The sequence below is a fragment of the Aplidium turbinatum genome, chromosome 1, assembly GCF_918807975.1.
Source record: "Aplidium turbinatum chromosome 1, kaAplTurb1.1, whole genome shotgun sequence".
Taxonomy (NCBI): domain Eukaryota; kingdom Metazoa; phylum Chordata; class Ascidiacea; order Aplousobranchia; family Polyclinidae; genus Aplidium; species Aplidium turbinatum.
In genome coordinates this window covers 57,337,228-57,359,832 of record NC_137472.1, presented here as the reverse complement: position 1 = coordinate 57,359,832, position 22,605 = coordinate 57,337,228, and the positions used below count along the sequence as shown (strand labels likewise).

Sequence of the window (22,605 nt, the reverse complement as noted above, 5' to 3'; positions counted from 1 at the left end):
GATATATATACCATATACATACATATATTTAAAGCTATGGTACATTTGTTTTTCACAAAAACGTTAAATGTGCCAAGCCATTTTACAAGTTTATTAGTTGAATGCAAATACCTTTGCAATATCATGTTTTATTATTCAATAAACATTTTGATTTTTCATCAATTGTGATAAAAGTTTAAAAATATGCTTCAAGTATATTATAATATATATAATTTTTATGTCAAAATTTCAAGAATTTATTGTCATGTTTTAAGAAATCCTATATGTCATACCTGAATTTTACTATCGATTCATGTTTATAGTAACAATGTGAAGTCAAATGTGGACCTTGCCTATTACTTTTACAAAGCTTTGTTGACATTGTATTCTTTTGCATTATTTTCATGTTCTTCAAACTGCATACTGCAATGAATTAACAATGATCTACAGCTGTAAGTATTTTAATTTTATGGTGTCTTAGAAATTAGTAGATATGCATACTGAATTCTTTTCTTAGTCAACTGCCAATATGCTTAAATAAAATATAAAAATAATTTTTGAGCACCAAATCTATAAAGCCAACCACCCATCACTAGTTGAACATATTATTTTTAAACATTCACAAAAAAATACCTTTTAAAAGAGAAATTAACATCGAGCATTTTGGACACATCATGCTGTCCTTGTCAGGAATAATATCAAGAAATGTTTAAACCAATTAAAAGAGTTCTATTTTGTTAGTAATAAACAAGCACCTGCACCTGCATGATAAAATCATTTTATAAATTAATTTGTATCTATATATTTAGCAACAGCCAAAGGCATTAGACAGTTATGTTGGATTTGCCAATCTTCCAAACCAACTTTACAGAAAGTCTGTCAAACAAGGTTTTGAATTCACTTTAATGGTTGTAGGTGAGTACTGCGATTGCTATTGTTTTTGTCAAGTTTAGAAAGCACTAGACATATTTTTGCAGCGATATTGGTTGCAATGGTTTCATGACGTTCAAAACAGCCAAGCTAAAAAAGCTGACATTCGATAAAACTCTACGAGTTTTTGTACTGACTTTTGTCTTCAAGGGTGGCACAGGATCAAGGATATGAAAAATGCTGGACTGGTGGTTCATTTAATCATTTGTATCGTTTAAGTGTCATTAGGCTACCTTTTATCATTAAAATTAAAAACGTTATTGAAAATGTCAACTTACGTTGTTCAAAGTGATTTAATGACTAATGACTATGTTTAACACTTCAACAATCAACAGTGTCATGGGCACTTCAATTTTGATTTGATAGCTTTCGTGTACAAGTACGAAAAGTGGAATTATATTCTCCTGCACTTGCCAAGCCCTTCTTTCAAACTAAATGGAACTTTTTTTGTAGTTTCGATTTTTTATCCATTGATATATCAAGATGTTATTCTTTTTATTAATGCTTGCTGATAAATCAACTGTACTAAACACATGGTCACTGTTCAGTTGTTCACTATTCAGTATCCTCAAAACTTTCTTCCAGGTGAATCCGGTCTGGGCAAGTCAACCCTCATCAATTCATTGTTTTTATCTGATCTATATTCCAAAGAATACCCCGGTCCGTCAAAGAGGATCAAAAAGACAATAAAAGTTAGTTGAAAATAATTTGATAACCAACCACATAGATTACGATTGGACAGTGATCATGGATTTATCAATTTACAATAACTTTAATCGGAAAAACCACGAAAAGAAACCATGGCTCTCTTTGGGGTCTCATCACACCAACACCACACAACAGTAAAGCTTTGCTTTTTGTCTTGCGAATGCAACTGTATAATATAATACAGTTTGGAGAACCAACATGGAATGGCTTGTCGTTTTTGAACTGGTTATATATCTGAGAAGCCATGACTCCCAGAGAACAAAAGTCATTTTTTTACATTGATGCAACATCTGTATATGGTTTTTGCTGCCTAGCTTAATCTTATTTCTAAGAATACATTGAATCAATGTAAAGGAGGATTTGTTTTTTCTGGTTGGGGTAATATGAGCCCGGGTTTGTCAGCTTTACGTTTTTTTCATTTTTTTCCAACTTTTTATCATAGTTAAATGTCTTCAAATTTCGTATATATCAATAACCTACTTTTCCAGCTATTGTTAGATCATAATCTAAGCGTTTATTCTATAGGTTTTATTCATATTCCTTCAGAAAATTTACCCTAGTTATGATTTTCTTTCGTAGTGGAACTTCTAAGCTCATCGGTAAATCTCGTCAAAGTTTGTACGTTTGAAATAGTATAACACAACCATAATTGAAGCATCCATTGATTGATATATACAGTACTTGCATTCAAGGTTGAAACGACCAAAGTTTTGGTTAAAGAAAATGGTGTCTCCCTCCGTCTTACAGTGGACGACACCCCTGGGTTCGGAGATGCGGTCGATAACAGCAGCTGGTGAGTACTTGCTACTGCAATCATCTCTTATTCAGGCTGGCTAGGGAAATCCCGCTCCATGTGCGGACAGACTGTCTTCTAATTATAAATAATATACGTAAGATTTACGAATTAAAATGTAGACTAAATAGAGTAAACGATTTTGACAGTTCATAGAATCGTGGTTCTTAAATTTCATAAATATTCAGGCTCGCTCTGTCGTGCATTGGTGCCGCTAAGTTTACTTTTCGCTGTTGGAAAAAGTACTATTTTTATAATTTGATACATGACGCAAGTTTGACATATCAAGAGCCAAGATATCGACTATGAATATCTTGTCTAAATGAAACAACAAGACAATGCAGTATTGGTTTAAGATACATTTTTTGCACTGTAAACCTTTTAAACTGGATTCAAAGAACGTTTTTGGCTTGAATGTCTGCCTTCACGTTTAATTAATTAATTATAGTGCAATCCCTCCATCAGAGTGTTACAAAAATTTACGGACCACTACCATGCATTGACTTGCTGATGTATAGGAAGTTGGGAAAGCTACGGATATATTTCTGTTGAAACTCTGCGCAAAAATTTGGCGTGCCTACTGGAACACTGCCCTTCGCTAAGCGAGCGCTGCGATTATGCCAGTGTTTGTACTTTTCTTTGTTTTGTAACATAAAGTAAACATTGAATTGACGTCTCCTTGCAATGAGATTTCATTTGAGATGCTTTCCTTGGTTGCTCTTTTAGCAACAGGTCATTTTAGCAGGAGGTTTGTAGCAGACAATGTAGTTTTGTGCAATTCTCCACAGCATACCAATATGTAATCTGGCAAAGATGTGTTTCTAAATTTTGAACAATAAGGAATGAAACCAAGCAACAACACGGCTTCTAGCATGATATAAGGATAAACACAATTTATAAACGTTTTCGGCTACACATCTAACCTTTTCCTTAACTTTAAAAAAGCTGATTTGCATTGTTTAATTAAAAAAATGCTAGAGAATGTATAATACTGCTGCACAGAAAACCATTTCAAACACTTTGAAAATTACTTTGCTGCGGTTTGTACTTATTATAAACCCGTAACAATCTTGGGTACATTTGCTCCCTTTTATATTTCATCAGGTTATTTTATTGTTAGTATAGTCTTGTTTTTCTTTAATAGTTTTCATTAAGTTTTTGTTGAAAAAGTCTTAAAATAAAAGTAAAAAATTTTCTTTGTTTTTTAAATTTTTCTTGAAAAGGTAAGCTACTTTGAATTTTCATTTTTGTTCCATAGGTTTTCCTTTTGTTTTTGAGAACAATACTCGCTGCTTCTAGTTAGTGTTTCAATCAGGTTCAGTTCTTTTGTTGCCACTGCTGAGTATCATATTGATTGTGTGCTTCAATCGATTGCTAATGGTAATTCTCTTGAGACCCCGTCTGCTTGGCTTGTTGTTTTAAGATGAGTGGCTCAGTGTTTTCTTAACTTTGAAGCTTAGCCTGTGTTATGGTTTTCTAATCCAATCGAACAAAATCTTTATTTACATTGATTTTGTAACGCGGCAACGTTGAATTGTATTCTAAAAACTCTTTTAGCAATGAAGATATAATTATTTTTCCATATTTCCACCTCTTTCTGTAAACGAATGGGCATCAAACGTTTTTTACCGTTGTGGGCAATTATGTGAAATTTGGCTTTTTTAACAAAAAAAACGCGGTTCCAGGTAGAATTGAAATCTTCACGACAACGCTCATCCATCTGCTGTGCTAGAACGTTTTTGTGACGTCATCAATATCCGCTACGTCTATTTGAAATAGTATAATTTAGGTTTAACATTTAGACGCGTTTTACTAATTACTAATTAGTTACCGAATATTTACCAACACACGATCTGGTTCTGATGCGCATGCTTGCAAAAGTTCTGTGAAGTCATAATTTCTTGAAAAGGCTTATGAGATATTATGAATTTGGTTTGTTTAATTTTACTGTTTCTCGTGCATGCGATTTACCGTTCTAAGTAAAATCTCATTAAAAACGTTATTCATGACGTCACTGTAGCCTGTCCCTTACAAGGTTGAAATTGGAATCAGGTACTTTTTTTACTACCATGTTATGAAAACCTGTGGCGTTTCATCGATGTTATTGAGAACCATTAGCTACCCGAAGATCCTTCATTTTGATCTAAACTATGACGTTGTATTAGTAGCCTGCAACATACTTTCAGTACCAAAGTATGCATCATACAATCTTTAAACGACACTCGCAACATCGAATCACAAACTAATCAACAATTGGTTACCACCGTCAACCATGGCAATTGCTATGACCCAAACATGGCTTCTAGAAGAAGATCTGACTCAAACGTAACTGAAATATGCTGGTCATTACTCATCACAGTCATCAGTAAAGGTTTTGTGATTGCTATCATGGCTATTGCTGTTCATTTTTTTGACACTTAGATTGCGAAGGTTCTGTCTGTTGTTTTTTCCAACCAGCAAATTAGTTTTTTTAACGTCTGCAGACAGCTTTTTAGAAAGTCGGTCAATAGTAATACCATATTGATCTGATGACGTCATTTTAATGTAATGGCAGATTTTCAGATTATGATTTTTGGCTTGTTTTTGTCGCAGTAATGGACAATCACGTTACCACGCATGTGTTAATGGAAAGCTGCTCAGAAAAATCCTCACTCTTTGTAGCAAATCCCCAAACAGCATAATCCGCCATTTTTACATTGATTCAACTGCAGACGTTGAATCAATGTAAAAATGACGGGTTTTTCTGTCTGGACAGTACCTTTTTGCATTTATTCAAAGCTTGCAGACATTTAAGTACCACAGAAAAGGGCTGGATGCTTGATTGGACCTTGAAACTTTTTATTGCAAGGTTTTGCGGCTTTCTGCTAAAAGGACAGAAAGAAAAATACACCGGCAATTAGCAAGCTTGTCATATTGATAGTTTTGTTTTCTTAGGTTCATTGTTTACCAACAGTAAAAATGCCTTTCGACACCACGCCCCAAACAGCAAATCAGTCTTTTTTACATTGATTTAACATTTGCAGACATTGAACCAATGTAAGGAAAAGACTGGTTTGCTGGTTTAAAAACCATTCATCAAAATCATTTTGCGCCGCAAATTTCAGTCTATCTGCTGATGCTAGAGGGGTGTGGCTATCTCGTTATCTCTACATTTGTCTGTAGACGTTGATTCAACATAAAAAGACTGTTACTAGCGTCTGCTTCATCTCTAGTACGTTCGCTTTCATATTATTATTGGTTGAAGGTTGGAAGGCAATGCGCTATCGTTTACGACCATGAGCTTTTTGTACAACACATTCATAATTTAAATTTGTCGATTTTGTCATGTTTGTTGTTCAATGTTCAAATCATTCTTGGTCCTCTTTTGTTTATTTTTTTTTATTGATTTTTCCTTCCATCAGTGACCTTATAATGAATTTTGGCCATGTCTTCAATATGTTTCAATTCTTTTTTGACTATTTGTAACAGAATTTTGTTTTGAGTTGAAAACTGCAATATGCGAGGCATATTTTCTTCCCAGCATCAGCTACAGAACACCAGCTCGGGTTTGAGATCTTGCTTGTTGCTCACATAGCGTGACAGCATTATGACGCACAGGTTTGGTATGTGATACGTTCGGATAATTGCTTGGAATTTTGAGGGCGGTGACTTACGCATTCATGCACAATTGCACATGCCACTGAGTTTAACCTGAGAATATGCTGCATATTCACGGGTTTGTTTTTTGCTGCTTCTGTGGCGCCAGATCAAGTCTTTCTTTTCTTTAAAATCTTCAATGAACTTATAGTTCTTGGTCGTTTGCTTTTTATAGCTGTATGGTTGAAAAAGTTTGAACATATCAACTCTTGTAACAAATTTTACGACGAGTTGTTTTTTCAACAAAAATTGTAGGTTTACCTCGTCCCAACGTTGCCAGACATTGAGCTGATGTAACAGGGCCAATGTATGTCAGATGGGCTGTTATTTATAGTCTAAATGAGTGAAGTTGTAATTCTTAATGACCCCAACAACCCAACAGGACCAGTCAAAGCAATAAAATACATGGTAATTCTTAGTTTTAAGTTTGTTTTTTTCAAATTCAAGAAGAAATGAAATGTTGACAGACAACCGCAGTTAACATTATAATTTATAACAACGTTATCGAAAGGTGAACCTGTTCTCTTTCACTGTATTACATTTACATTGCCAATCAAGCATTTCCTTTCAAATTTTATTTCCTATTTTTCGACTAATTCATGCAGAAGTGATTGAATTCAAAACTACGCCCTGCTTTTTTCTAGCAATTTTATAAATTTTTCAAACACATAGACCCATATTGAGCATTGCTATGTTTATGAACCAGACCTGCTTTGGTAGCTTTATTTATCACACAGGTGCTGTGGGACTGTGTAGAAGTAGCGATGCGTTGTCAGCTTTGTAAAAGTTGATTGAGAATTAACCAGCTTCTCAAACCAATGCGTGCTGCTTTGAAAACGTGCATCAGTCAACTGATTTTAATTTTTAACCCTGTTTGTATCGAACATCCGCAGCTGGCAGCCAGTTATCAGCCATATCGAAAGTAAATTTGAAGATTACTTGAACGCCGAGTCCAGAATCACCCGAACAAAGATTGCAGACAACAGAGTGCATTGCTGTCTCTACTTCATTGCCCCCACAGGACACGGGTAATCTTTTTATTTTGTTCAATTATTCTTAGTAGTTTATGATATAACAAACCACAACAACTTTTGCATTTGAAGTTTGGAAGTGTTATTTTTTATGGGTTATAGGCGAATTCTTCGTACACAATTCTTCGTAAAGCAATTCTTCGTAAGCAATTCTTCGTAAAACAATTGTTCGTAAACAGTTGTTGGTGAAATGAAATCCGTAAAAGAATTTTTCGTAAAGCATTTCTTCGTATACATCAAATCTCCATTGCATGCACGAATAAATGCTTTACGAAGAATTGTTTTACGAAGAACTGTTTACGAAGAAAACGTCGGACACCTTTTTTATGATTGAAGGTTGCATTTATCGCATTTTCGGTGAGCAATGGATGGTTGACTGACCATGCGTTAAGTGATGGGTTGTTGTTGGTGAGGTTGTTCTGGATTACGGATGCTTGAACCAAGTTTTTTGTTGGTTGAAACAAAACTTAAAATTTGAAAAGCCATTCGACATGTACCCAAAAGAGGGCAAACCAAACAAACTCAGCGTCAAAACGACGTTTCGCATCGAAAATTTGTTACCACGTTTTTTGTTTTGATCGCTCGTAAACTTGGATGACCGGTCGCAAAATTTTTTCCCACAAACTTTTGTTACTTCGCATAGAGTTTGTATTTATACATTGTGAATGCAAAAGTTTTTCGTTGGCGTGTTTGGTTCAGTGGTTTCGTCTTTTGCCTTATGTTCGTGAGGACATCGGTTCGACGCCCATCGAAGTCATTTTTTTTCTTTACATTAATTTTTGCGGTGCACAAAAGATTTTCAACAAAGGAAGGTTAGGGTTAATTTTTAGGGTTAGGGTTAATTCTTAATCAATTCGGAAAATCTTACTTTTAGACTAGTGACCAGAATCAATTTCTTTTCTCAACTTTTTTAAATTTTACTAGACTATGTGTGTCTCCAAGCTGCGTTTTTTTTTTTAAATTTAATGTTTAGATTTGGACTTGGAGGGCGAAAATCGGCTGCTGTGAGGGCAAAAATCGGTAAAAACAGTTACGCGCGCCTCGCGGTAACCATAATGGCTACACTTACAGAAGTATTCAAATGAGACGAAAAGTTCGTGGGAAAAAAATTTCGCTGACCGGGCAGCCTTCAAAGAACATGACGCAATCCAGACAGCAAATCAATCATTTTTTTACATTGATTGAATGTCTGCAGACGTTGCACCAATGTAAAAAACGGTTGATTTGCTGCCTGGGTAAGTCTATCTACTTTGAACTTCATGGCGCTTTCTAAGATGTTGGTGTGTTTTTGATTTCGTTTCCAACATATCGTACATTGAAACGAAACGGCTTAGATTTTGTAACGAAACTAAACGAAGTTTTTCACTGAGAGCCTTAATTTAATCTGAAGGAAAAACAACATTTAAAAATGTTGAAGTAGTTTTTCAAAGAATTTGTTTTGAATAGCCTTATTCTGGATTATGAAAGGTAGCATGATCAAAGCATTTCTGGATTAAGTATTCCAGATGGCTCAGACTGCTCAGTTGGTTTGCGCGTCACTTTACGAACGAAGAAGCTTCAAGATCAGGCGACACTGGTTCGTCTCTCGTGGTGTGCGCTTGAGCAACGCACGTTAAGGACTGCTCTCCATTCAGCGGCATCTAATGGATGGAATAATTCCCCGGCAACAACACTTCCACAATCGGAAACTTCACTCTGTCAATCTCGGTGACCGGGCCTGCGTCAGTGATTCAAAGCCTTTACAAGTATGCGGAGCTGCTAGGGTTGAGCTCTCAAAGAAGCTTTCCCAGTCCGAAGATAAAGATTCAATCAATCAGATGCGATAAATCAACATCGGATTAGTTAAACTCTCAAACATCACATTGTTTGAGATGTTAACACCAACCCTCTTGCTTTATGATCAAAGTTCAAACATCATAATCCCAAAATAACATTGACGTTATGTTGAATTAATAAAAGGCCGTGACTTTTCTTTTTAGACTAAGTCCGTTTAATGGAATCAGTTGGGTTGCGTTAATCTCGAAAATTCAAAATAATTCTATAAAGCATTCCTCACTGTGAAATCTGATTATGCTGTTTTGTGAACTACAACTTTGCAAACTGAAACTAAGCTTGTAAAAGTTACTCTACGTCGTTTCACCATCGTCAGATGATATAAAAAGAGCAATTTTTGTTCACTGAGAAGCTAATGCCTAAGGCTACACACAGTGACACAGATGAATTACCACGACACTAGCAACTATGCCCAAATAACCAACGTTGGGCGTGTTGTTGTTGTTGAGTTTCACTTTACTCCAGCTGCACTCTGTAATTAAACCAATGAGCAGTTACAGGAACGCTGCAGCCATACGACGAGCTGCTTTGTTACTTAAAAGTTTATTTTGCTCCATTGTGTTCCGTTATGCCCAGTGCAGCGATTTATAAATTGAAAATAGAGAATGTAAGTTTACTTTTGGCCATTGGATTTTGTGCATTCATCTATCAGTTGGTTTTACTGTTGAGAAGGGGCGATCTTCCTGGCGTCAGCTCTACCTGACTACATGGTCACTTTTGATATCATTGCAATTACAATAAGTTTGCGAAACTGCCGAGGTGTAGCATCTGAAGAGGCTTTTTCGGTCAGAGGATAAATATTAAATATGTTTACAACTAAGTCAACTCCTGACATGTGGTGATACATGTGATGCATGATGAGATACATGATGAATGATGATTGATGCATGATGTGATTCTGATACGTGTGATTGTGCACAGCCTAAAGCCTCTAGATATCGAGTTCATGAAGAACCTCCATGATAAGGTCAACATCATTCCTCTGATCGCCAAGGCCGACACGATGACCTCTGACGAGTGCCTCCGGTTCAAAAAGCAGGTGACATCAATTGGTTGAGGATTGATGCAACGTTAACGTTGATATAACGTAGTTAGATGGTAATTAAACGGTTGCATAACTGAATAGTGGGAGCACTTGTATGACGCTGGAAACTACAGCCAACCCATGTTAAATGTGCTGTTTAACGTCTTCTATAACTGCCACTGGACATGTCGTGCTATTGGAGTGCTTTGCTTGCGAGAAAGTATCTCTTAGTTTCAACTGCTTCTATTTTTACATTTTGTTATTCTTTTTGATCCGACCTACTTGGCTTCGTTGAATATCATCGCTTCAGCGAGATTGTCGAGTTGCTATTATCCAGATCGATAAATGGTGTGAAATGCGTTGGAAGAAATTTATTTGACAAGATTTTTAAACTATAAAATCAGTTTATTTTAACATTGATTCAACGTCTGTCAATATTTTCTGCACACGCTTGTTTCCTACCTTTCAATATCTGGATGCTGACAGATCATGAAAGACATTCGAGAGCACAGCATCCAGTTGTACGAGTTTCCTGACTGTGAAGATGAAGAGGAAAACAGATTGAACAGAAAATTAAAGGTGAGGCCCGCGTTAAGACTCATCGAAGTTGAATTTCGTGTTGCTAGGTCTCATCCATGCTTACATTAGTGTTAAATATGGCGATTGGCGATGTTATATTTTTTAAACTATTACGGAAATTCAATGATTTTTTTGATTAATTTATTGTTTATTAACGTTGCGTTGCTTAACGTCGAAATATAGCAACAACAGTTGAACCGAAGGCTATTTTTGAAGTGAACTCTATTTTTGCATTTTTTTTTATTTGAACGAGCTAATATTTTTCGTTCCACTTAAAAATGTATTGCTTTTCATAAAAAAGGAGTACAGACCACGTTTTGTGAATAATCACAACATACAAAAAGCAATTTTGTAAGTGGTAGAAACGGTGTAAAATCCTAACTAACTACCGTTTGTGTAGAGCCGAGTCCCGTTCGCAGTTGTTGGCAGTAACGCAGTGCTTGAAGTGAATGGAAGAAAAGTGAGAGGCCGCCAGTATCCGTGGGGTGTGGCTGAAGGTAACTATATGTGCATTCGAACTGTGGAACATGCTTTGTAAGATCTTGTTCTTCTGCGCTGTTCGATCATTTCACATCATGAATTATTTTTCTCGGCACGTATAGTGACTTTTACTGTTGCTTTTTTTAGTGGAAAACATCGACCACTGCGACTTCACGGTTCTCAGAAACATGTTGATAAGGTAAGAAAATAGGTTCGCTTATATCAGTGTTTCCCAAACTTTTTTGTATAAGCGCCCCCCTGGACAACGAGCAGAGTATCAAACGCCCCCTCGACAAAAAAAGTAAAACCAAAGTTGTTTTCCACAACTTAAAGTCCAACTCTAATGAGACAGATGAGGTTGGTGCAATGTCATCAGCCTCTTGATATCGTTCCAGTTTGGATAGGAACAATCTTAAGTCTTCCCGTCTAACTATGTCAAGACGGTTTCTTTTGTTATTCAGAAGCGTTGTCACGGCACTGAAAGCGCTCCACCAAGTATGAGCTGAAAAAGGCTATAATAAAAACTTTGACCCGATTCCACCTGAGGGTATTTCTTTTTGATTTGGTTCTGTAGCTAGAACGACTGATGCGAGATATTGAACTTCGGTTTGAGTGCAAAATTGCTTTGCAATGTTATCAGTTCCATCTCAAGAATTTCATGTTCGGAAATATCACAGAATGGGTCGATTATCCAGTCAGGGTTTGTAACTGGAATATATCCTGGAATTGAATTCCCATGCCTTTGTGTACTTCTTGAAGATGATTGCTGTACGTCTCTACATCAACATCAAATATGCCTCTGTCACTGCTATCAAGTTGATGCAAGCTTGAGAATTGGAAAACTTCTCGTCTAGCTAAATTTTGCTGATACAACACGAGCTTATTACTTAACCCAGACAGTGCCGATTTCACCTTGATTAGATTTACTTCGTTACCATGAAGGGATAAATTCAATTCATTAAACTAGGAAAATAGACAAGTAGGTGATATCATTTCTCACAACCAGGAGGTCATTAGCAAGGCCAGGGTCGCAACTCTGTAGAAATTCCACGACAGTTCCAAACAGCGAATAAAATCGTGCAAGGAAATTTCCCTTAGAAAGCCATCGTACTTCGGTGTGGAGCAGTAAGCGCTCAAAAAATTGGATTTGCGTAATCGCAGTGCTTTAAAGTAAGTCATGCGTTACGACCTCAACAAATTTGTAAGGCACTGCGAAGCGACGTTGCCAACATAATTGCATTAAAAAAAAACGCTTTGCAATCCTCTTCTTGTAACTGCCCCGATTTACTCTCAGCGCCCCCCAATCGCCCACTTTATAGCTAGCGCCCCCTTTATAGTCGCAAACGCCCCCAGGGGGGCGCTGGCGCCCACTTTGGGAACCACTGGCTTATATTCTGACGTTTGTCGATCTCACCTCACCCCTTAGCAAACAACCAGTGTTTGTATCATTCCAACAAACAGACGTTGACATTTTAACATCGTTTCAACGTCGAAACGCTTTATAAATTGCAACATTAACGTTCAAAGAATTGAAATTTATTGCATTTTTTGCAGACATTTTCAGATTTCTGGTGAGGGTTCGACTGCTAAAACTATTTGTAAATGTGTAAAATTTACTTTTATGTTTAAGTTATTTTGGCAGCCGATTGTAGCATCGAATAGACAGCGATAGACACGTGTTTCGCCCATGAGGCTGGGCTCATCAGTATCGCACCGTATTCTTGCCACTTGAGTAATCGACCGCCGCTTTACCAGTCAGTTTAACTCTTATCTTTGTGGAAAGAAAGAGCCAACAAAACCAGCAGGTGCCTGGGGTGCCTTTCTTCACATTTACTTTTATGTTACTCAACCCTGTTGTGTTGTTGCGCCTTGCCTGTCTGGTACCAAAAAGCGAACTCTCTCTCGACACTATATTATTAAGATTAACAGTATAAGTAACAACTTCCTCCAAATTCCACACTTTCCTTGCAACATCACCTCTTCTTTCAGGACCCACATGCAGGATCTGAAGGATGTCACCAACAACGTCCATTATGAGAATTACAGGAGTAAGAAGTTGAGTGGGGTTACCACGGTAACGGACGGAAGATCAAAGACACAAACTAAGTAAGTTTGTTTAGCTGCACATTACAGTATATCCCTATTCTGAATGCATATTGCCTTATCTTCTTTTTTTGCTAGTGCATATTGTATTTTTGAATTTTTGCGTGTGATATTTATAATGTTAAGTCGTTGTGTGTTCTTTACTTTTTCGTAGGATAAACACTGCAGTTACTGCTTGATATGAACGATTAAAACAAAAAATATATAAACAACTCAGCTCGGTTTCGAACATAAGACGCCCGATTTCAAGCTAACATGTGTCACTTTTCTGTCGACAACTGTTTGTTGATGTTTGGATTTTACATTGCAGAAGTCCTCTCGCTCAGATGGAAGAAGAGAAGACCCAGCATATGCAGAAGATGAAAAAAATGGAATTAGAGATGGAGGAGGTCTTCCGGATGAAAGTCCAGGAGAAGAAACAAAAGTTGCAAGACTCAGAGGCGGACGTGAGAAAAATTCTATTTGAAATATTTCTTCGATGCAATTTCCAATAAATATCACTGTTTTTATTAGGACTATCATAGTTACATTTTTGTTGTATTATTATTAGCAGTATTAAAATATTGAAATAAAACATTAGTATTGTTGTTGGCTGCGTGGTCCAGTGGTGAAAGTGCGCGGCTCGACGGTCGAAAAGGACGTCGGTTCGACACCGCTCCAAAGCAGGTGGATGTGTATCGGGAAGACACTTGATGGCATGCTAAAATAATGGGATCAGCTAACTCGATGACATTTTGTGTCACTTCCCTGCTTCCTGTTGTGTTGCTTCTGTGATTGCAGTATACTGGAGTGTATGTTGCCGCATTAGGCGCAAAATAGAAACACGATTACCGTTATTCTCTATCTCCATGTTTCTTCAAAGAAGCCTGGTCTTCATCCAGAAACATCAGGATCGACCAGTTGTCTGCAGTGACTCCTCCACGTCTCTTTACCGTTGGCGTCTTCAATTTTTAAGTTTCTTTCTTTTTTATTTTATGCTAAAAGTTCAGTATCATCATCATGATCTTGCCATCTTGACAGCTCTCTCGGCGTCATGAAGCAATGAAGAAGAAACTACAATCGGAATACACGGCTTTGGAGGAGAAGCAAAGCCTGTTTGACAAGGAGAGGCAAGAGTTTGAAGCGGTGCAGCAGCGTCATTTAGAAGAGAAGAAACCTGACAAGTAAGTTACAAAACTTTTAAAATAAAAGTAATTTGCGTTCTTCTGGTGACTATTTACTAGGTTACCTCCTGATGTTAAAGATGATAACTAGCTTTTGTATTTCCGACGTTTCGTCAGTCAGCACGACTGACTTTATCAAGGTGGCTAAAACAGGTTAACACAACCTGTTCAGCAACGATGGCACAACACAAAAACGTACTGATAAAATGAATAAAGTAAGCAGCAAGAATCAGAATTAAAACACGCAACAAGACACCTAGAGGTTAACCTCTAGGTGTCTTGTTGCGTGTTTTAATTCTGATTCTTGCTGCTTACTTTATTCATTTTATCAGTACGTTTTTGTGTTGTGCCATCGTTGCTGAACAGGTTGTGTTAACCTGTTTTAGCCACCTTGATAAAGTCAGTCGTGCTGACTGACGAAACGTCGGAAATACAAAAGCTAGTTATCATCTTTAACATCAGGAGGTAACCTAGTAAATAGTCACCAGAAGAACGCAAATTACTTTTATTATAAAATGCCTGGTGAACAGTCTCTCTCTGTTTTTATTACAAAACTTTTGTTACCGACTGCTTTTTTAAGTTCTGAAGGTGCAACATTTTGTGTTGCCTAGCTTTATTCACACTCAAGAAAACGTCATATATAGTTACATCACTTGAGCAATAATATCGTGTAAGAAGGGCATTGTTGTTTTGCTGCTCTAAGCTGGGAAATGAGTCAGTTTGACAAAGTTTTTTTTCCTTTACTGTCGCGTTTTTGTTGCTGGTACCTTGTGGTTGAAAGTAAAGAATTCTATGTTCTTGCTCATCTCCAACCAAATTGAGTGTCTTGGTCGGTGTTCATTCATTCTTCCACGCACGATGCACACAGTCTCACCATTCAGAATCACGCTTTCAATTTCAAATGCACTCGGGAGCATTGAACGGAGTCGACATTTTCCATGCGCTATCTTGATGTCTAAAATTTATTAATTTTTACCTCAACCTGTTTTTTCTGCTTCTACAAAATCAATCCAAATTACCGACTTCCTGCTTGTTAAAAATTGCCCGTAAATGCAGGCCATTACGATCACGTACCCTGCTTTCAAAGGCACGAATTTGTTGATTTTCTCCTTCTGATCACCGTATGGTTTAAACGGTAAGCATGCCGGTTGTGGATAACGAGCATGCTGGGGGGCTTTCCTGGGTTTGAGACATTCTTTCGTTTTTTAGAACTAAACCCTTGTGTTGATTTTGACCAGGGGTGAGCCTCATTCGACCGTCGGGCTTGTTTTGTGTTGGCCCTTAGTTTAATTTTGAGGTCTATCATTTTTGTGAAAAGTATCTAATATTGCCTTGTGGAGTTTCATTTCTCCAAGTTATCTTTTTCCTCTGCAAGTGGGGGAAGTACACATAGCAAGTCATCTAATGATGTCCATACAATGGCTAATAAATAATTAATGGCGCTCTGATATTTAGTAAATTATTAGAATATTTCTTGTCCCAAAGTATTCAATCCTGCGCAAGACATGACCACTTTTGCCCATCAGTCTGACGTATGTTATGCTATGGGTAGTTCGATGGTCGAATTATGACATATTTGTTATAAATTCTTATTCAAATACCAAGTCCCTGTTCAAAAAACATTTTAACCCGCCATAAAGTATTACTTTTACTGCGTTTCAACGTCTGATAACCTTAAAATAATGCAATAAGGCTGGTTTTGTTTAAAGCTTTAGAACGGTCAACAGTGGTTAAATTCTTGGACCTGAGCTCTAAACTGCATGGTTTGTGCTTTGAAATTTTTCCCTTGCTTTGTGTTACGTTTGACTTATGTTGTTACCATCATTTAACTGGTATTTTGCATTTTGATAAATATATTTACCATTAGTTTTAATGCCCAGTTGTATCGTGATTAACAGGTGGCTTTTATGGGTTTGTTGCAAGGAAGTTATGTCAAGCTAAAAAAAATTGGGTTTCGGATAATAGATAAAAAAAAAATTTTCATCAAAAATAGCAAAAATGTTGTCGGATAATATTCTTTGTCTTTAACTTTTTGTTGAAATGCTTCCTTTCCGCAACAAGCCCATGAAGCAAGTCAAATTGATAAGAATGTTTTTCATGGCAATATTGTTGCACGCGTGTTCATCAACAAATTACTGGAGTTTGATTTTCGACTCCACGGTAATTGATCAGAATGACTTTCTTAATTTTATTAGTTTCTTCGAATCCTGCGTCACAAGACGTTTAATCAACATAAAGTTGTCAATTGGGTGAGCTTCTATTAATCATCAAATAATTCGCTACCACTCATGGTGTTTCATTTCTTTTTTTCAACTTTCTGCATCGCTGCACACGCATGGCTTCCTTTGACGCTCCTGATTGGTCACTTGCGGCGCTTCCATGGCAACAGAACGATGGACAAGAAGAAAAAGACCAAAACGCTCTTCTGAAGGTCCGCCTCTTCCTCCGTCACGGTCGAGTAACTTTGGTCACTGCAGCGAATGCGACTAACCTCATAACGATTCAAACGCGGTCAAATTGTGCTTTGAACTCAACCAATGCAACAGTGCTTGAGTCAGGCCCGTTTTATTGAAGAGAAATTTATCTCCAAGACGCTTAGGATGCCTCAGATGGGGCTTGGTCATTTCACCCTGACACTAGGTAACTGCATTCTTACAGTCACAGCAACCCAGCTTGTAAAATTGGTTCTTTTTACGTTAAACCAACGTCGTCATCGTCTGCAAACGTTAATGTAAAATGAACTGATTTTGGTATGTGAAGGTTGTGAGTTGTAATTGAAAAAAGAATTTACCCCATCACCCAGTCAGCAAATCAAGTCATTTTTTACATTGTAAATAGTGACTGATTTGTTGGATGGGCAGCGACCTGAATTGCCATCCCACGTGTACCGCAGTGATTTGTTTCACTTTCGAACTTAGTAAATTCTGTTGAGAGCTTTTGACACTCTCGTGCGGTGGTGAATCACAAGTGATCGTGTGTGAATGCGCATAGGCGTGAGTAATATCATGGAAACAGACGACTAACCATCTTAAAGCTAAGAAAGTTTAAAAGTTATAAATGCTGACGTGGCTCTTGTCTTGGCCGTAGGTGGTTGTTAAAGAACCACTCTTGCTGGTCTTTGTGGGGATCACCATTTTTTGTTTCATTTCACCATTCCATAGTGCTGAATAAGCGGACTCATTTAAAGTGATCTTAAGGAGGCAAAAGCTTAAGTAGTCCAGCAGCGCACCTATGTTGCCAGCCAGCATAATCTATCATTTTTACATTGATTCAACGTCTGCGGACGTGTAAAATGTAAAAATTATGGATTTTTCTGTCAGGAGAAATTTTGTTATTTCTTGGTTATTACATTTTTAATCCGCTGCTGCAATGCATGGGCCATCTTTGCTAATCACTTCACAAAATGTATCCAAGATGTTTCAGCAAACCATCACTATACGCTTTTTATAAAGTACGGTATTTTGGATGTTCCCAGCTTACAAAAGCCGTCCTTTTACTTTGAACATCTGCTGACGATATTTGTCAGTGATGCTTCACTTTAGTTCTTTTGATATATCGCTAAAAGGGCAGATTGTTTCAGTGGACGGTTTTCAGTTAACAAACCTGGCCTGGTCCTTTTTGCATTGTTTCAACGTCTATAGACAACTGGATCAAGTTAAGCTTTGGAGTATTGCCTTGAAATAGATCTTCGATGTTCTTGCTAACAAAATCCAGTCTTTTCACATTGATTCAACGTCTGCAGGCTTCGAATCAATGTAGGCTAAAACGAATAAATTCTCACCCCACTGCAATTGATTGATTGAATCTTTATCCTCGGATTGGGAAAGCTTTTTTGAGAGCTTAATCCTGCAATTTCGAATAGGCTACTTGTAGAGGCTTGAATCACTAACGCAGGGCCGATCACCGAGATTGACAGAGTGAAGTTTCTGATTGGTGGAGTCTTGCTGCCGAGGAAATATTTCATCCATTAGATGCCGTTGAATGGGTAGCAGTCCTTAACGTGCGTAGCTCAAGCGCACACCCCGAGAGTCGAACCAGCGCCACTTGATCTTGAAGCTTCTTCCAGAAGTCACGTGCTCACTAACTGAGCTGTCGGGGTGGACAATTTTGCATATGCGAAATTTGTCTAAAAACAATTTCTGGTCAACATAGCTTTGGGAAGGAAGTAATTTTGCAATATCACAGACAAATTAATAAGATTGAATTAGCGTTATTCAAAGCAACATAATAAACTAACGTGAGTGTTAAACCCAAACGTTTATCCATTAATTTCTTGTCATTCTCTGCACTGAACCTTCCCAGACAGGAAATCGGTCATTTTTTACATCCTAGAATCATCGTTTGCAGAAGTTGAATCAATGTAAAAAACGACTGATTTGTTGTCTGGAATATGATCGGACGTAGCAATGTTATTTCACTATTTTTGTTTTTGAATAGTTCAATGATTTTACGACTTTCCCACACACTTCATGTTTTTGTTCGGCGTTGTAAGAATATAAACGAGCAACGTTTGTTTGTGAGTAATCTATCCAAGCTTGTGACAATTGTTCATTTTTCAATCGTTTTAATGTCGCCAGACCTTGAAGCGATGTAAAAATGAAAACCTGCTAGCTGAGATTGCTGCATTATAGCAATCATCATAATCAGCTTCGGTAGGCTTAATAATTAGACTACGGAGTACGGACCCTTATACTCCAATGGAAATTGTGATGCTGACCCTTTGAGCGATCATTCGCCCGAAAGTTTGTTATGCAAATTGAGTGATGTAATTTCAAACGATTGGAAATGGTTTGAAACAGACAACGATCAACCTTATTCTACGCAACTGCTTTCACCGAGACAAACTAGGCCAGGCTATAGTTTATCGATTTATCTTGACTTTCGTGCCGTTTCTAAAAAGTACATGCCCTGGTCCTGGTGTGACCTAGTTTGTCAATTTGAAGCTTATTTCATCTCGCTAGTAGGGGGGGGGGGAGGGCGTTTTACCGCTTGAGTTTATCCTTTCCGTTGGAGAGTATGCAGTCACGGTAAAGAAACAACAGAGGGGCAGACAACTGGACATCAACAGGACCCGTTGTCTATGGTTGATTGTAAGATGGTTTCATCAGTTACATTCCCAAAAGGCAATATGCTCCTCTCTGTTTCGTTCCAAACTTACCAATTTATTAAAGTCATTCACCTCTTGACGAGTTCCATGTTTTTCCAAGGTTTCGTTTTACAATTTTCTTCCAATACTAAATGAGGTTGCTTTATGTCCCAGGGGTGTTTTTTTTTATGTAGGTTTTATCCGATTAATTTTTGATTAAATTCCATAAAAAAGCACCCTTTTTGTCACTGTAGTCAACGGACAGCATATTTGTAATCTGTAGCTCGCTGCAGCAGATGGAGTGTTTTGACCAGTAAACACTTTGAACATAACAAGTTTCTTCATTTCTAGCACTAGTTGCAACGTTCATCTGATGAAAGTAAAAGCAACGATGAACAGGTTAATTTTTTGCTTCACTGACGTTTTGTGCACCAAGACAATGCGCATCGTCACATCGAATACTGCAGTATATAACTTTGCAAATTTTAGTTTGTAGGCTATGTCATTCGCTATTTCATTTTCATCAGATGAACGTTGCAACTAGTGCTAGAAACGATTATTGTCCTGATAAACACCCAAACTTCTCAGTATTTATAACAATTTTCCGTACGAACTAGCTGACTACGATCATTGTGAGCCTTCTAGCACTCAGCCAGAGAGTTGATTCTTGCTTTGAACTTGTTTGGTTATTAAAAAAGAAAAAATAGTAATGGCAAAGTCGAAATGACCACACTAAACCGCTAGGCCTCGCTGTTGACGGCGAAACGTTGATTTAATTTACGTTCAGCAATGTTACAAGAAGAATGCTAACTATAGGCTATCACGTTTGTAACGCTCCATCTGCTGCAACGGCCTACAGATTAAAAATACGCCGACGGTCAGATCAACAATTAAGCTATTCTTATCTGAACAGATACGTAATTAGGAGTAACTTAATAGAAGGCTTAAAACCCTTTCGTTGTTTTGAGTTTCTTATTTCATTAAAAATCTAAATTTTTTTGTTTAAGTTATTGTAATTTGTCGAATAGTTTCAACCCTTTGATGTGTCAGCGCACTTAAAGAGCAAAGTTCAGAAATTTCTAAGGAGCTTAAGCTAAAATATTTTGGCAATCATGGTAACTTTTGGACCGCGGTAACATCTGTAGCCTACCATTACACCAGAAAGGCATATTTTGCATTCCCTTATTTTGAGATGCCGAGCAATATTAAACTTTTAAAGAGCAAGGTGCATGAGCTGCTGAAAGTGTGAATTTTTTATGCTGTTTGCATTTTCAGATTCTTGTGCTTTGCAAATGCATAACGAAATAATTTCAAATCCGAAACGAAATTTTTTTCTAAAAAATTATTTCGAAGCGAAAGTACGATAGCCAAAACAATTTTGTCTAAAAACGAAATATTTTGAAATCCCGAAATATTTTGTTTGGAGCAGTCCTAAAATTAAATTAGTTTATTTTAGTTATAAGCTATAAATCTTTCAAAGAAGCTTTATCAGTTGGAGGATAAAGATTCAACCAATCTAATCGGGCTTTATTTAGACGAAATATAATTCTTAGGCTATAAAAAATTTAACACCAAAATAGTCGATAGGGTAGATTGCTAACTCACTTGATGCCCTGTGATTTGAACCATTGTTGATGGGGGGATTTTAACTATTGTTAAACCAATTTGCCGCTTCTTTGTTTTCGGAATCGTGTTTCCATCAAGTTGAGCTATCGGGGTGGGCATAATAAAAGCTACTTATTCATAGTAGTTGGTTATAAACTATTAATTTTTAATTCTCCAGCTCTCGGGCCCTCGGGAAGAAGAAAAAACGATAAAGATTGAATTGATGAAGTTATCCAAAGAAGCCAAACAATTTCTTGCAAATATTTTCTTTGATATTGTTTCAATACCATGCGCCATTTCATTTCTTTGTATTCTTCCATGCGTCGTAACGTAGACTATTCCAATCTGGAGTGTGCCATGTCGTTTGCATAGCTCGTTGTGACATACTATGAAAAAAAGTAAATAGTTTCACACAAGGTGCTTCGAAGTGTTGTCTGACATAGCTCAGAGTTGGCGACGCAGCAGTGTTTAGCTCACTTCAAGATACAGATGAACTTACCCAAGAAGGAGTAGGCTAAGAGTGTTGCCAAAGGTCGTTGAGAAGATAATCTTGGTCCGACACTAATGAGATCCTCGGGCCCCAAATCAATCGTCTAAGAAAATAAATGAAGAGTCCAGGTGCATAACGATCAAACTTCATTATTTGTGATTTTTAAATTTTACCATCTCCAGTTGTGTAAGCATCAAAAGTTCTATGTACCGGTAGGGGAACGTTCAAATATTACGTAACGCTTTTTTTCTGAATTTTTGACCCCCCCCCCCCATGTAACGCCAACGTAACGCTTTTTTCAATCCCCCCCTCCCCCATGTAACGCTTTTTCACTACGAATTCAGCACAAAAAACTACCATTCCGTACTCGAAAGCGTTACGGAACGTTTTGCTTGAACCCCCTCCCCCCCGATGTGACGCTAACGTAACGCTTTGCATAAACCCCCCCCCCCTCCCCCTCGAAGGCGTTACGTAATATTTGAACGTTCCCTAGCAGCTTTTTTTGCGGCAAAACGATCAATATCTCTCAAAATAATGCTTTAACAGGGTTCAGTCACAAAACGATCAATCTCAAACTTAATTTTCAGTTTACTCGAAAAGTTGCTTTTGGTAGTTTCGTCGTTTTGCACCTGGACTTTTCAAATATACCGTATATCCAAAGAATACGCGGTGGTTACTTCAAGCTCCCAAAAGCAGGCCTACACCGTTACTGGTGTTACCGATACCGATGATAAACGTAGGAAGCAGCAATGAAAGAGTTTAGATATATTGTGCGGTACAGTATTCAATTTGACTGCTTCAGTGTAGTTGGAAAATACGTAGTAATGAAATGTGCCTTTTCTCTGATTTGTTTCTTAACTTTAGCCTAGGCTAAAGTTAGCCTATGTATCACAACCTACCTACTTGAGCGAGAGTAGTAAACATGTGGTCCTACTGGTAATAGGTAAAAATCCATACGGTCTATATAAAACTATCCACAGCCTACGGAAAATATCCCTACTGACAAAAAAACTATATTCAAACTATATAAGAACCAAATAATATAAGAACCAAAAACTATATAAGAACTAACTAAACTGTGCAATAAATTCAGTTTCGCTTTTAGCAGCTTGATCGTTGCTTGCAGAACAGAAAATTAACAAATAAGCAAGATCAACTCATTTCA

At 37.4% G+C, this 22,605-nt stretch overlaps 1 protein-coding gene across 1 annotated transcript; it reads left to right on the top strand.

Annotated features, from left to right (window-relative positions):
• The first annotated feature begins 794 nt into the window (after window positions 1-794).
• Window positions 795-21,364, top strand: LOC145783702 (septin-7-like). The gene is made up of 12 exons (XM_082595594.1): window positions 795-894; window positions 1,495-1,601; window positions 2,310-2,410; window positions 6,940-7,074; window positions 9,832-9,949; window positions 10,421-10,513; window positions 10,914-11,010; window positions 11,141-11,192; window positions 12,983-13,099; window positions 13,407-13,542; window positions 14,117-14,259; window positions 21,129-21,364. The coding sequence occupies exons 1-12, from the start codon at window positions 885-887 to the stop codon at window positions 21,160-21,162; spliced, it is 1,143 nt and encodes a 380-aa protein (XP_082451720.1). The 5' UTR covers window positions 795-884; the 3' UTR covers window positions 21,163-21,364.
• The last annotated feature ends 1,241 nt before the right edge of the window (window positions 21,365-22,605 follow it).

Bases quoted from the DNA above. Each gene is read 5' to 3' on its own strand.
- LOC145783702 (XM_082595594.1), top strand. The intron at 2,411-6,939 runs GTGAGTACTTGC...GAACATCCGCAG, and splicing joins GCGGTCGATAACAGCAGCTG to CTGGCAGCCAGTTATCAGCC. The intron at 10,514-10,913 runs GTGAGGCCCGCG...CCGTTTGTGTAG, and splicing joins GATTGAACAGAAAATTAAAG to AGCCGAGTCCCGTTCGCAGT.